General features: G+C 44.9%; 1 protein-coding gene across 35 annotated transcripts in view; it reads left to right on the forward strand.

Annotated features, from left to right (window-relative positions):
• MAPK8IP3 (mitogen-activated protein kinase 8 interacting protein 3) overlaps positions 1-14,005 on the forward strand; it is a 71,176-nt gene that overhangs the window by 16,642 nt on the left and 40,529 nt on the right. For 13 of the 35 annotated variants that reach the window (XM_027665845.1, XM_027665860.1, XM_027665846.1 and 10 more), the window contains exons 2-6: positions 4,448-4,568; positions 5,332-5,402; positions 6,161-6,252; positions 8,002-8,025; positions 11,998-12,142. In XM_027665845.1, coding sequence (XP_027521646.1) covers positions 4,448-4,568; positions 5,332-5,402; positions 6,161-6,252; positions 8,002-8,025; positions 11,998-12,142 — 453 coding nt within the window. The remainder of the gene's footprint in view (positions 1-4,447; positions 4,569-5,331; positions 5,403-6,160; positions 6,253-8,001; positions 8,026-11,997; positions 12,143-14,005) is intronic. The other 22 variants (XM_027665855.1, XM_027665861.1, XM_027665868.1 and 19 more) reach the window with 11 other exon arrangements.

The following is a 14,005-nucleotide window of genomic DNA, read 5'->3' on the forward strand; positions in this document are numbered from 1 at the left end:
GGAAGAAATTCTTCCCTGCGAGGGTGGTGAGGCCCTGGCACAGATTGGCCAGAGAAGCTGTGGGTGCCCCATCCCTGGAAGTGTCCAAGGCCAGGCTGGACGGGGCTTGGAGCAACCTGGGCTAGTGGAAGGTATCCCTGCCCATGGCAGGGGGTGGAATGAGATGAGCTTTAAGGTTCCTTCCAACCCAAACCATTCTGTGATTCTATGCTCCTGTTAAATATATTTATGTTTATAATGAACGAAGAGTAGTATCTGCAGTGTCTACTTTCAGAAGTTATTAGAATTTTACTATTCTGAGACCAGAAGTGTGGATTTGATTCCTGTGAATATTCTTTGCTGATTAGCAAGTGTGAGTAAGCACCTACAGAACTTCATATTTGTGCATCAAACATCTGTGCAGCATTTAGGTCAGGTTGTTGGGGCACAGACAGATGAAAACCACAATAAGCAAGAGTAAACCAGAGGGATTCTTTTTCTGTTATGTCTGAGTTTAGTGCTTTTTGTACATATTACAGCTAGAAAATGTTCTAATGGGAAGGAGACTTCCAAGTTAGTGTCCCCTCCGCCTGGTTATTTTTAGGAGGTTTAAAGGTTTGGGGTGATATCTGGATTCCTCTTCAAGTTCCTGAGAAATTCCCACAACTTGATCAGGGCCAGGATTGTATCCCACCTCTGAAAGAAACAGAAAAAGTGAAATGCCTATGGGTGTTTGTTTACAGAGTTGCATTCACTCAATAACATGTGCTTGGCAGTATGACTGCCTCTGGGAGCCTGGTTAATCAAAAATAGTTAAAAAAAATTAAAACACTTTATTCAGTTTGTTTTCTCTGTTTCTCCTGCCCTGTAATGAATTTCCAGCACCATGAGAAGGTGAGGTTTGGTGCAGAGAGCCCCATGTGGCAGGGGATTTGCTGTGTGCTGGGGATACACCTGGTGGGTTGAGTTTGGGCAGGAGGGAGGCTGGAGCCAGCCTGGCTGCTCATCTGGGCCACCTGCAGCCCCGTGATGTGGACCAGGAGCCACAGCTTGAGGCCTGTGGCACAGCATCATGCAGGGCATGAAGCACTGCCTCTGCTGTCTGTCTCCGGAGGCTGCTGCTCGCAAGAGTAACTCACATGAACCTCAAGTGCCTGCTTTCCCCAAACTTCTGACATTGCTTAGTTGTGCTTGTGGCTGTGCTCACCTCTGAGTAAAGTCAGTTCGATCTCTGCTGCTTCTAGTGGCTAGGGTGGCCTTTCCCTGGATGCTATACGGAATGTCTGCTGCAGGGAATAAAGCCTGCCTGGATGCCCTGGTGCCAAGAAGGATGAGCAGCAGTGACAGTGATAGCTCTGTCAGGAACATCTTCCTCGGGCACAGCCCTGTTAGGAATCCTCTCCTTCTTATCCCACTGCTGTGGCTGGTAACTTCACTCTGGATTTGGGACTTTTCCAGCTCTCAGAGCTTGTGATGTGCAGAGAGAAGCTCAGGTGAGATGGGCCCTGATGGGGGAGCAGGTACAAGGTGCTGCAGAGCCCTCAGGCCCGTGCACACAAATGCATTCGATCTCCTCAGCACCAAGCGGGCTGTCCTGCAGTGTTTTTATCCTAAATGCTGCTCTGCCCTCCAAACACTTAGGGCAATATTAATTTTTAATGTCACTGTCTCTGTGTCTCTTTCTTTTCAAGTATTTAATTGATTTCTAGTTTTATGTTTCTTTGATTACTTTTAGGTTGCAAAATAGACAGGTCTGAGGAAGAAGACTGAGCCACATTTGTAGAACACTTAATCTTTCAATCAGTTTTCTCTGAATTAAACCAAAACAGCAGTAGCAAATCCAGGAATCCTATTAAAGGTGACCTACATAATGGGAATAAAATTGGGCTTGTACCTTCTTTTACTTTCTAATTTACTGTTAAGAGATCTGTGAATGTTTTTCTTAACGTCCTTTCATTTTTATTGCTGCTAAACCCCTCATTCCTGCCTGGCTGGAGTGCATGCTCCTGGCTGGAGAAACAGGAGCAGGAGGGTGGTGAAAGCTGAGCTGCTGTGATGGGATGGGGATTTAACTGTTGGCTGTAATGAAAAGGGTTCGTCAATAGAGCTTTAGCAGAGAGTGATTCCTGCAAAAACCCGCAAGGAGATGGAGATTATACTAGGAAAAGGCTCTTTGTTGGGATAGCTTCCATCAGACTTCAAATGGAGCAAGTGAAACTGCTGCTTCTCAGCTCTGTTGCTCAGTGTCACTGTGTCCATTAGGATTTCTTTTCCTTTTTTACTCATTATGATATTATATTGTTGCTCTGGAAAAGGTTTCAATAATAAATTTGCAAATTTACAAGCATTTTGCTTTATAAATCTCAAAATCCATAAAACAGGTTTCTGGGTAAGTGACTAAGGGATTTCAATGTTTAATTGACATCTGAGGAAAAAACCACTTACTTAAAAATCTAAACCCTTGTATGGTCTTAAAATTTAATTAAAAAGTAAATGTTTAGCCTCTGAGATGACTCCTTTATAGAGGAAGAAGGGTATTGGTATTGCTGGTATTTCTAGAAAATACTGTGCAAAACAACCATAACTGGGGAAAAAACCCAAACCGTTATTACAATAAATTTGGGGAGGAAGGAGAATAAAGTTAAAAGCCCGGTTAGAGATTAAAAGCATTGCAGAACACCAAGTGCAGGGAAATGAGACATGGCTAAAGTGTGTTTGATTGTTTCTATAAATACAGGTATGTAGGAATGCAAACTGAGTCACCACTCCCAGGAATTTACTGAGCAGTTTTAAAAGTCTGCAGGAATAATAAATGATGTGGCTTTCAGTCATCCGCAGGGAGAGGATCCAGTTCATAATGACGGCTCCAGCGTCCCTGCTAATAATTCCAGTAAAAGCAATAGGGAATATGCATGGGGTTTATCCTGAGAGTGCAGCCAGATACTGTGCAGATTTGTTCATGTGCAGAATTTAACGAAATAATCTTACTGTGCATTTAAGTGTGTTTGTTTCCCTGGAAATCTTTGCCAAAAAGGATTCTCACCAGATTCTGTCTCTTTTGGAGTACAACAAGACTTTACTTTTTTAAATTGAAATTTCCATGCCCTTCTGAGCAGCGATGTTTGTGGAGAGAACACTTCCCCCATGCAGAGGACAGAGGAGGGGAGAGAGGGATTTTCCTCCCCAGTATCCATGATTTTAACCAACTGTTGAATCTGTTGGAGCTGGACTTAAGGAGGATATGGCAAATAGATGGAGAGGGAGAGAGGCAGGGCCAGGAGCAGAGCCTTGGAGCTCCTTGCAGCCCCCAGTTACTTCCTGCAGGCTCCTCTTGGTCCATAAACATCTTAAAGGTGGATTAAAGTCCTCTTGGCTTTACTTCCTACTCCCTCTTGTCCTCAGCAACTCTGGATCCAGGGCTGCCCCTGGCCTCAGCTGTGCTCCTGCCACTCAACTGATGGGTTAGTGTTCTAATTACTGGACTGGTTGGTACAGATGATGCTGTACTTCGGGCTTTTTTGGGTGGAACTATTCAGGAGTAATGTAACAAGACTCTAATTTCTGTTTTTGTAAGGCCAGGCCAGGAGTTGTTCTGTGGGCGGTGGTATAGCTCTGGTGTCCTTGTACGCCTGATGGTACCATGTTCAGGCTTGGTTTGCTGGGAAGAGGATGTGTGTGCTTAGTAGAGCACATGTTCTCTGATCATTAGGCAATTTCCCACCAGTCTGTGTCAGGGGTGGTGCTAGAAGCAGCTCCATTTCTGAACCTAGAAGCGTGGATTATGTGTCAGGACTGTGTTGGTGTTTTGTGCAGAAAAGCCGTGGTGACCACGTATCATACAAGAATCAGGCTAGTCCATGTATATGCGGAGATATGGAGATACATTCACTTCCCAGGGACCCTTCTTAGTTTAAATCTTTCATGAAAGCACCTGTGGCTCCAGCTCCTGTCAAGAGTTGCGTAATACCTGTTGACTGCAGTAGAGCTGGATGGAATGTTCCATGTGTTTTACTCTGCTCTGGGTGCTGGTGCCTGTGGCAGGGAGTGACTAAAGCTCCCGGGTCAGAAGTGGCAGTTTACAGAAAGAACACCCTGAAATGAGGTATTTTCCTGTTGTGTTTTCACCGTGAAATGAGTATATCTGTAAAATCATTCCTTCAGCCCAGTGTTCTGTGCAGGAAGACCAATGTTTCTGAAGATGATCGAGTTTACAGAACTCATGTTGGACCATAGTTTATATATTAATTATGCATTAAAGATAACAATACTTTCTCATACAAAATAGACTCTTTGGCTTGATAAAATGCTGTTGTGCTCATTACAGTACTTAAAAAGTCTTATTTCCTATTGTGTTATTTATATTCTCCCAGATTTCATTTTTTGTGAAGAGAGGAAAAGTCATGTAGGGCAAACCCATTTTACATGTAATCCTCATCTGTGCCTCCTTATCTACTTTTTCCATGTGCAGAAGTTCATAGAGTTTGAAGATGCACTGGAACAGGAGAAGAAAGAACTACAAATCCAAGTGGAACACCTTGAATTTCAGACTCGACAGTTGGAGCTGAAGACCAAAAACTATGCAGACCAGAGTAAGCAAAGGTGTACACCAGACAACATTGTACACATTGCCTTCCACACACATACAGTGCTACTTTAAAAATAATTTTCATACTTTTTCTTTGGTTTATGTAATTTACACAAAACCTGAAATGTCTGGTTATCCCTTACTTCTGAGCCTTCTAAAGGATGGGATGTATCCACACTAATTCAGTCGAGATTGCATTGCTTTTCTTTTGTGGGGCAGGCTCAGTCTCTCAAGGTGCAAGATTTGGGCCCTTTGGAACTTGTTTTCCAGTTTTTCCTTTTCTCTGAATAGAATTTTTCATTTTTTTTCCTCTTATAAAACCCATCACAATTATTTGCTTGTTTATTTGTTTATTTTTACAAATACTTCCTTAACATGTGCAGCCATGGTTTGTCGACTGGAGTTCCCCTCAGAATTCCTTGGTGTCTTGTCCAGTCCTCGTACTCCTCTAGTAGCCAGAAGTGCCAGTCCCAGAGGACAATATAAATTGTTGTCAAACTAAGACACTTACGGGGCACCAGGCTACTGCTGAAAAACTGTGGTTCTATTGCACTTACTGCACAAAATTGCTGGTGTTGGGAACATGCAGGTACCCAGGAGCTGAGTTTGTGATGAACACCAGGTCCCACAACGTGCATTATTCCATTTCTGTTTGTTTTATTCAGTAGGTATAAACTAATTTCTAACAAAATAGTCTTTGTTTAACAAATAGTTTATTTTGAGAGCCTAGTGTGTGTTAGCTGATGGTTGGGATTCTCTCTTGGCAGTTTCTCGACTGGAGGAACGTGAATCAGAAATGAAGAAGGAGTACAATGCTCTGCATCAGCGTCACACAGAGGTAGAGTGTCACCTCGTTATTTCTGAATAAATAAACTCTTTGTCTATACCTAAAGCCATGTCAGAGAATTCAGTTTTACAATCCTAGTGATGACTAGAGCTTCCGAACTTTGGGAACATCAGAAATACCTGACTGGAAGTTGTAAACTGGATGGAGCCAGGCTCTGCTCAGCGGTGCCCCATGGCAAGACTGGAGGCAACTGGCACAAACTGAGACACACAAAGCTCATTCTGAACACGAGGAAAAAATATTTTACTGTGAGGACAATGAGTACTGGCACAGGTTGTCCAGAGATGTGTTGGAGTCTCCATCCTTGGAGATATTCACAAGCACCTGGATGCAGTCCTGGCAGCCTGCTCAGGGTGGCCCTTTTTGAGCAGGGGGTTGGACCTGATGGACCCCAGGAGGTTTCTCAGCCTCAGCTGTTCTGTGATGCTGTGCACAGTGCCGCACTACCACATCTCCCACTGCCAGTGAGCCTCCAGGAGATGTTTTATGTTGGTTTTGGATATGCTCTTTCACAGATCTTCTGTTATGAGATTCAGCTGAAGTAATTTCCCCCACAATTTCTGTCAGATTTTCTATCAGATTATTCTTATATCATCGCTTGTATCATCAGCTTAGAAGACAACAGGAAAGACAAGGAAATATGCAAAACCCCCCAGGAAATTGGAAATGAGTGCTGTAGAAAATGAAACAAAAGCGGAAAACGAGTCTTTCCTTCTCTGTTTGCCTCATGCATTTTTCTCCCCTCACAGATGATCCAGACCTACGTGGAACACATTGAGCGATCCAAGATGCAACAAGTTGGGGGAAATAACCAAACTGAGGGCAGTGTCCCTGGGAGAAGGTAGGGCCACGACATCTCCATATAACGTGTGTCATCTGGGAACTTACACACTGAGTGTGCGTGTTTGAGAGAGAAACCAGAGCAGGACCTTTCCCTGGGGATGTGGACTATAGCAGAAGCTCTTTTTAATGGGTTCTGGGTGAGTTGTGGGTACTTTTTTTAAGGCTTGATGACGAGGAGCTTTGTGCATTGTGTTATGAAACTGAGACTTTGTGATGCTGCTGTTGATGGGGCCCCTGGAAAACACGTTTGTATTCTCAGGTAGCATGTAAAGTTTTATCTATAGGATGGATGGAGGTGTCAAGTGTTTGTGTGTGTGTCTTTGTATGTGGGACAGCCATCAAAACTGTAGCAATTAAATGCATTAGCCATTATTCCCCCTTGTTCCTTCAGGCGAAGCTTTCTGTCAGTCACGCAATAAACCTACTTATGTCCAAGAAGTTGATTTTCCTCCCTCCCTGCAGTGTTTGGGTTTTGACTAGAATTGGATTGTCTAAAATATAGGAATCGATTGAGAAAAAAAAATAGCTGGATGGCTGCTTTCCTAGACAGAAGAGACAGGCATGAGGGGTGTAGAGAGCTAGACAGGGCATGGTGTAAAAAGAACCAGGAGTTTGTAGGTGTTCATCTGTTCATAAAATCTCCCTTATCAGACCATTTTTCTTCCTTCTCTTCTACCTCTTGCAGTCTGGAAGTCCACAGTTAGCTCCCAGAACATGGTCTGATCCTAGTATTACAGCTGGAATGGGATAAGCATGTTAGGCTTGTTTCCCTCCCCATTTAACCTTCTGGAAATAAGAATATCTGTGGAAGTGCTTATACAGTAAAATCTAAAAGTACCACAGACAAAAACAAACTTAGGGCCTCCTCTTTTAAAGGGTGGGTCCTATGTGCTCCTACCAGCTTGAATCATAGAATATCCTGAGTCATAGAATATCCTGACTTGGAAGAGAACCACAAGGATCTTCAAACCATTTTTAATGAGCTTTTTCTTCCCTGACTTTCAAATAAGCTGATATTAATTGTAGCTTTTTATATTATCATTCAATGAAAGAGCTGCACAGTGAAAAGTTGCTGGTTATATCTACAAGACTGCCATTCTCTGGGGTGAAGGGCAAAATTTTCATCAAGAATTGCCTCTTCATATTAGAGAATTCAGTCTTTTACTCTTTTAAGTGTGACATATTGCTAGTGTCCTTGGAGAGAAACACTGTATGTCTGTGAAAAGCCTCCAGTGGGGCTGTGAACTGAGTCTGTAGGAACTACAAGTGGGAAATGGGAGTTTGTCCTTTATTTCCAGCTTTGTGCCATTTGCGTGCGTGTGTGCGTGCAGGTGTAGCTCTGTATGTGTTGTGCTTGTGCACAAGCACCTGTGACGGGTGTGTTTCAGTGTCACTGCACAGCTGGAGGGGGGAACACCAGTGATTGTGGATTTTGGTGCACCGGCTGGGGGAACAGGCATAATTTCTCATGGCCTCTGATGCAGATCTGAGTGAATTTATTTAAAATAAATGGGACTGGGGAGAAGTTTGTGCATCAGCTTTTGGAGGGGGTGGTATGTACCGATGGGCATCCAGAAGGAGTAATGAGTCTGGTGCCCACTTCCATGTGGTGTGGGTTGCAGTGCATGTGTACCCTGTGTCTGTGGTAGGATGCATGTTTGCATAACCTTTGCTCTCTAATGGTTGTTCTTTTTGTCTCGCTTTTTGTGGGATTGCTGCTGTTTGACTGTTATGTTTGTCACTGCAGTCATCGTCAGTCCTGGAGGAAAAGGTAAATCCTATTGCTGCACCTGAATTTCATTAATCCAAGTGTTGGAGGTTGCTGTGGAGTGGTGATGGTGTGATGCTTGGAATGTACTGTACTGGCGTGTTTGCTCTCTGTGTATACTGGCCCCTGTGCTGGACTTGCTGGTTCAGGGGAGGTGGAGGGAGCCACAGAGCTGGGATAACACCGCAGGGAGAACCTTGTGTATGCAAGTGCAGAAGACACATAAGTTCAGTCCCAAAACAGGATCAGATGTCTGGGCTGGGACATTTGCACTTCACATCCCAGAATATTTTAAATTCATAGACTCATAGAATCGTAGAATATCCTGAGTTGGAAGGGACCCACAAGGATCATCAAATCCAACTCTTTGCCCTGCATAGGACACCCCAACAATCCCACCATGTGCCTAAGAGCATTATCCAAATGCTGCTTGAGCTGTCAGGCTTGAGGCCGTGCCCACTGCCCTGAGGAGCCTGTTCAGTGCCCAACCACCCTCTGGGGGAAGAACCTATTCCTAATATCCAGCCAACCCTCCCCGACACAGCTTCATGCCATTCCCTTGGGTCCCAAGAAATTTTTTCTCCCTTATTTTACTCTAGAGAACAAGACATACCTGTTTTCTGAGCGGAGCAGAAAAAGTGTGTCAGTAGCAGTACCTCTTCAAAGGCACTTCTGGCTCTGTGCTGGGCAGGGAGTGCTGTGCCTGAAGCCTCCAAAGAGAGCAGTTCTCCTCTTTGAATGCTGGCAAACAAACTGTAGTTTTATGTTTTGTAAACTTTAGGATGTTACTTGTAGAACATCCTGACCCCAGGTTTTGGCTACTGCAAAATGTAGAGTGTGCTGTTCACGTTGTAATTCAAGGTGGAACTAACCAAGTGTTAAGACTCCCTCAGTACTGGAAAGAATTGGGTGTACGAAGGCTACTACAGCACTCAAAGTTTAGACCAGCCCTTAGGATACTTTAAATTTCTTTGAAGCCTGGTAGCCAACCCCAGGACTGCAAAACTGGAGTTAGCTCTGCTGTGGTGTTTGTTCTTTCTCCTTTCTTGGGAGGTTTAGAAGAGGCTGAAAGCTGTTTCCAAAGAAACTCAGCAAGGAAATTTCTTATCGGTCTGTGTTAAAATCCATTCCTGAAGAACCTACAGCTTCTGATGCTATGGAAACTCTGTAGTTCTGTCTCTTTAGCAAGGACTGTGAAGTCCACGTTTCCCGTCCATTCAGTGGCTCCTGTATCTTCTTGTGTGATAAATATGTGTGTGTTTGCATGTGAACATAGAAATGAGCTGCGGGTTCCCAGCAGAAATCTGACAGTGATTACCTAAAGAGAAATTTAATGGCTCTTTCAGCACGCCTTTGGGACAGCTTTTATGTCTCAGTGCTGCCAGTGAGTTATGTCAGGCCATTCCAGCATAGTCCCTCTAGCTGCACCACTGGTTTGTCAAGGACTGTTCTGCAGTTACAGAAAACTTTCTCCTGCTCCATATACCTGTGAGGCATGACTCCCTTAAAACTATCATTCTGTTCTGAAGAAGAGGAAAGATATGAAACTAACGATTAAAGCAGCTCAAAAAAAGGCCTAATTTTTTTCCTCCTTGAGAAAGAGAGATTTTTTGTAGTAGACGCTTAGGGACCCTTGAGTTATTTATTTAACTGTAAAACTAGGAATTTACTGTCTTTTTGGCATAAAGTTCTAATTTCTAGGTTTGAATCCCTTTATAATCCCTTACACATAACTGACTCTACTTTCTATGGCGCTTGGATCAGTCCCAGGGGTGAAGACTTCCTATAAGGGGAAGCCTTTGCTTGGTATGTCATTGAGAAACTTGAAAACCACCTATTAGAAACTTTATCATTCGAGCTGGAATGATAGCAGTGGGATATAAGAAGACAGGCAGAGGTAAATGTCCTTTGGCATCATGACCTGGTAGGAACACAGGTGTATTTGTCAGATTACAGTCCTAAATAGGGATTTAGACAAACAGCAGTGGAATGTTTTCACTAAACCTTCAGGGATTGCTAATATTTAAAAGGCACAAGCATCAAGATGCCTTTTGAGTGGAAAGGAAAGGCTACAAGAAAACTGACAATGCTTATCACATAGGAGTCTAGGTTTGAATCTGTGGAAAGATCATAGAGTCATAGAATCATTAAAGTTGGAAAAGACCTCCAAGATCATCAAGTCCAACCTTCACCTAAATACCCTCATGCCCACTAAACCGTATTGCTGAGTGCCACATCCACATGCCTTTCGAGTGCTTCCAGGGATGGTGACTCCACCACTGCCCTGAGCAGCCATTTCAATGCTTATCTACTCTTCCTCAATATCCAACCCGAACCTCCCCTCGTGGAACTTGAGGCCATTTCCTCCTGTCCTTTTACTTGGGAGAAGGTTAATGATGTTGTGTCACTGATCCGCGTTCCTCAAAAATCCAGTTGCATGCCTCCTTTCTAAGAGGGTTTGTGTATGAAACTTTCACGTATCAGTCTGGTATCTTCAGGAGAGGATTTTAATGCAGATTCTTAGGAAAAATGCATCCCAAAGCTGTTTGCTGGGCCACGCTGGAAACACCTTTCTGCCCCTTTTTGCCTATCCAGGATAGGCCACAGGAGATATTTTTTCCTATCCAGGACAGGCACTGGCACAGCGACACGGCATGCTGTGGTGGCTGGGCAGTGCCGGGAGTGGGAAGGTTGGGCAAACATTGTCTCCTCTGCTGGACACTCCACCTCCATCCTTCCTAAAGGAGCTGGCTGGTGTACCATCCCCTGTGTTAGTGTGTTTGCTGTGTCCTGGGAGCCATGGGTCCTGTGACAGTTGTTTGCCATGATCATAGGTGAGGTATCTGTGCTGGTTTCCCAGCCTGGGCATCACACCTGTGCTGATGGCCATTACAGAAAGCTGGGGAGGGGATCTGCTGTTCCTAACAGAGGGGTACAGAAGAGCAGGTTTCATCACACCCCCCACAAATAAGTGGAAGCCCCGTGCAGGAGTAGATGAAGTACCATCACTGAGCCCCAATGTGGGTGCACATCACACAGAGAATCAGCTTAGTTCAGCTCTGCAGGGACACTGGAGTTAACTAGAGATACTCCCAGAGTGAAGGTGTGCTCTGTCCCTGCAGACCTGCTTCCCTGGCACCAAACCAGTCGCCAGGTTCAGCAAGCTGCTGCTGCAGCCTTTCTACTTCCACTGCTTGCTCTAGATTTTCTCCCGCTGAAGCTTGGTCTCAAAACCTATGCCAGCTTTTATGTTCAGAATCAAACCTGCAGCTAGTGAGTCATCCGCAATTGCCAGAAAGGAGAGGATGAATAGAACACACTTAGAGACACCTGGCAATATGCATGATGCATTTATTTATACCTTTGTTTAGTTTCGATTGTGACCGTGCTGTAATATGGGTATAGAGGGAGGATCAAATAGTACAAGTATTCCCTTGCTTAAAATGGGAAGTGATCCAACCTGTCTGTTTCCTGTTGTTGGAGCTCACCAGATTTGGAGTGGAATGTACAGAAGTGCCATGTCAATGACTCTTTAAAGCCTCATTCCTCACTATCTCTAGGAGCTATGGGAGCTTTTATTTTTTGCTGTGAGAGTTGTTTGCAGTGGCTTGTTTTCCCACGGTACCTTTGTTTCTCAGAAGAGACACTGAGAATTAAATTGACTGGTGGTTCCCTGCACTTTTGTGTTCCTCCAAATTTCTTATATTGATGGAGCAGTCAGTCATGCCTATTGTCACTGACCCCCTCCCTCTTAAAGTCACCCCAGGAGGAGGTATGACTCTAGTAGTAGCACCATGGGACTGGGCAGCCAACATCAAGTGTGGGAGCTGGGAGTTCAGACAGCTGTGCCATGAGAGTGCGATCAAATTTCTAGAAACTAGTATTTCACATACACTAGTGTGGTGTTTGTTTTCTGTCAGAACCTTGTACATGGCTAACAGATGTCTTCCCCTCTCTCTCTGTTTTTCTGTTTAGCAGGAAGGAACGTCCCAGCTCCCTGAATGTCTTCCCCCTCGCTGATGGCATGGTACGTGGGCAGATAGGGGCCAAGATCGTCCCAACACTGGACCACTGGCACCTCAGTGACCTCGGCCAGCTGCAGTCCAACTCCAGCTACAAGGTTTTCTAGATCATCACAGAGCAAGGGTTTCCCACTCTCCTGCTGTCAATAACGTCCCATATTTTCATTAAGCTGGAGACCAATCTGTGTCCGTAACCCTTTGCAGCCTCTCCCTGTGTGTTTGCTTCCATGGTAGCTGTGCTGGAGGTGGGAGGATATTCTTCTGCAGATCTGGCATATGGTGCGGGAAGGATTTGACACAGCTCCTCATGCTGCTTGTCTCAGGGATTATCTCCTTTACTTGGCTGGCCCCAAGTTGAGAGGGATGTGTGGGGAGGCAGTTAGGGATTGAGGGAAGAGAAATCCTTCACTTCTTAATAGCTTGTTTGGGAGAGGACATGGTGGAACCTGTCCCTTCTCTCCCCCTTGATAAGAGCAAGGCTTCTGCAACTCAGGTGGGGCCAGGCATTGGGTTGCACTTGTCCTCCAGTGTTTGTCCTTTTTTGACTGATTGGTGTCCTGGCCTTCCTGTCTTCACTAAAAAGGGCTTCTCATCCTCTCTGGATGCCCAAGTCTTGCACTGCGCCTAAAGGTCTTATGTTCCTCCTATACCTAGTCACTGCTCTAGACTTGCACTGTCTACCTTCGGTACATCTGTCACCATCACTACTCTGCCTTCTGCACCGGGGCTTTCAAAACCCTCACAGCATTGCAGTTGCACTAGAGCAGCCCATGGTGCTGCCTGATGCTTCTCATGCTCTGCTCTGCCATTTGGAGTGCTCTGCTCTGCCTTTTGAAGCCTGGCCTGAGCCCCAAGGCCCAGGTGGTGTGCTGTGAGCAGACAGCTCACTGCAGCTGTTTGCAGGTTAGGCTGTACATGGTGACCCTCATTTCCCAGGAGCTGTATGTCTAGACTTTGCAAAGTCTTTGTGCTCAGGATCCCACTGAATTTCTCTCTCTGAGTGATGTTCCACAAATGCGTGGTGACAGGTCTGAAAGCCACTGGTGCCTCTGCTGAGCATGCTCACAATGTGTCCAGTGGTATCTCACAGAGCTTCTGCTCTGCTTCAAAAGTGTCTAATCAAATTTACCTTCACTCTGCCTGGAATTTGTAGAACATCATATGTTTTATATGTCACATGTAAGGACTGGTCTCCTTTTGAAAAGTTGTGAATCACTGATCCTGTAAAATACATTGAGGCAGTAAAGGCAGAGAGGAAATAAAAAAAAAAAAAGAAAGAAGCCCCCCAGCTTGTTGTACCCATTCTGCATATCTCCAGCTTCCATCAATGGGCTTTGGCCTGTGGGACTCTGCAGCAGTGGCCTTCTCGATGCATAGCACAAGAAATTTAGACAAAATCACAGTTTACTCAGAAAAGAAAGCAGCAACTTAACTTTTTTAACAGTACCTCTGTAAAGTGGCCAGGCTACTAGCACAGCACAAGTCTCAGCACTTCATCAGCTTTCTGCCGTCATGGCATTTGAAAATCCAAAATATCTTTGGCTAAGATGGAGGCTCAGAACCCAATCCTCGCTGTAGTGTTAGAGGCACAGAAGTTTGGGAAATGTAGCAACTTGCAGAATGCCCTTCAAGTCCCATAGTCATTTCTGGAGAGCTCTGCCTGGAATTAGGAAATAGCAGGGCCACAGTGCAATTACATAATTAAGGATGGTGGAAATGAGGACAGAGCACGAATCTGTTTCTTCATAGTAATACTGCACAATACTGCACAATACAGCACAACCAAAATGCACAGAACCCAGCTTGCCTCTGGGATCAGTTATTCCTTGGTCTCTCCAGGCAGTGCTGCACACCATGGTGTGAACAGGCCCATGAGCTCTCCAGTGATCAGGCTGGGCAGAGGGGGTTAGGTTTTAGAGAAAAGCTGGGAGGACAGTGTGGTTACATCCATCTTCCACAGC

This window comes from Corapipo altera, unplaced genomic scaffold (assembly GCF_003945725.1).
Source record: "Corapipo altera isolate COAL_440 unplaced genomic scaffold, ASM394572v1 146, whole genome shotgun sequence".
In the NCBI taxonomy this organism is placed as follows: domain Eukaryota; kingdom Metazoa; phylum Chordata; class Aves; order Passeriformes; family Pipridae; genus Corapipo; species Corapipo altera.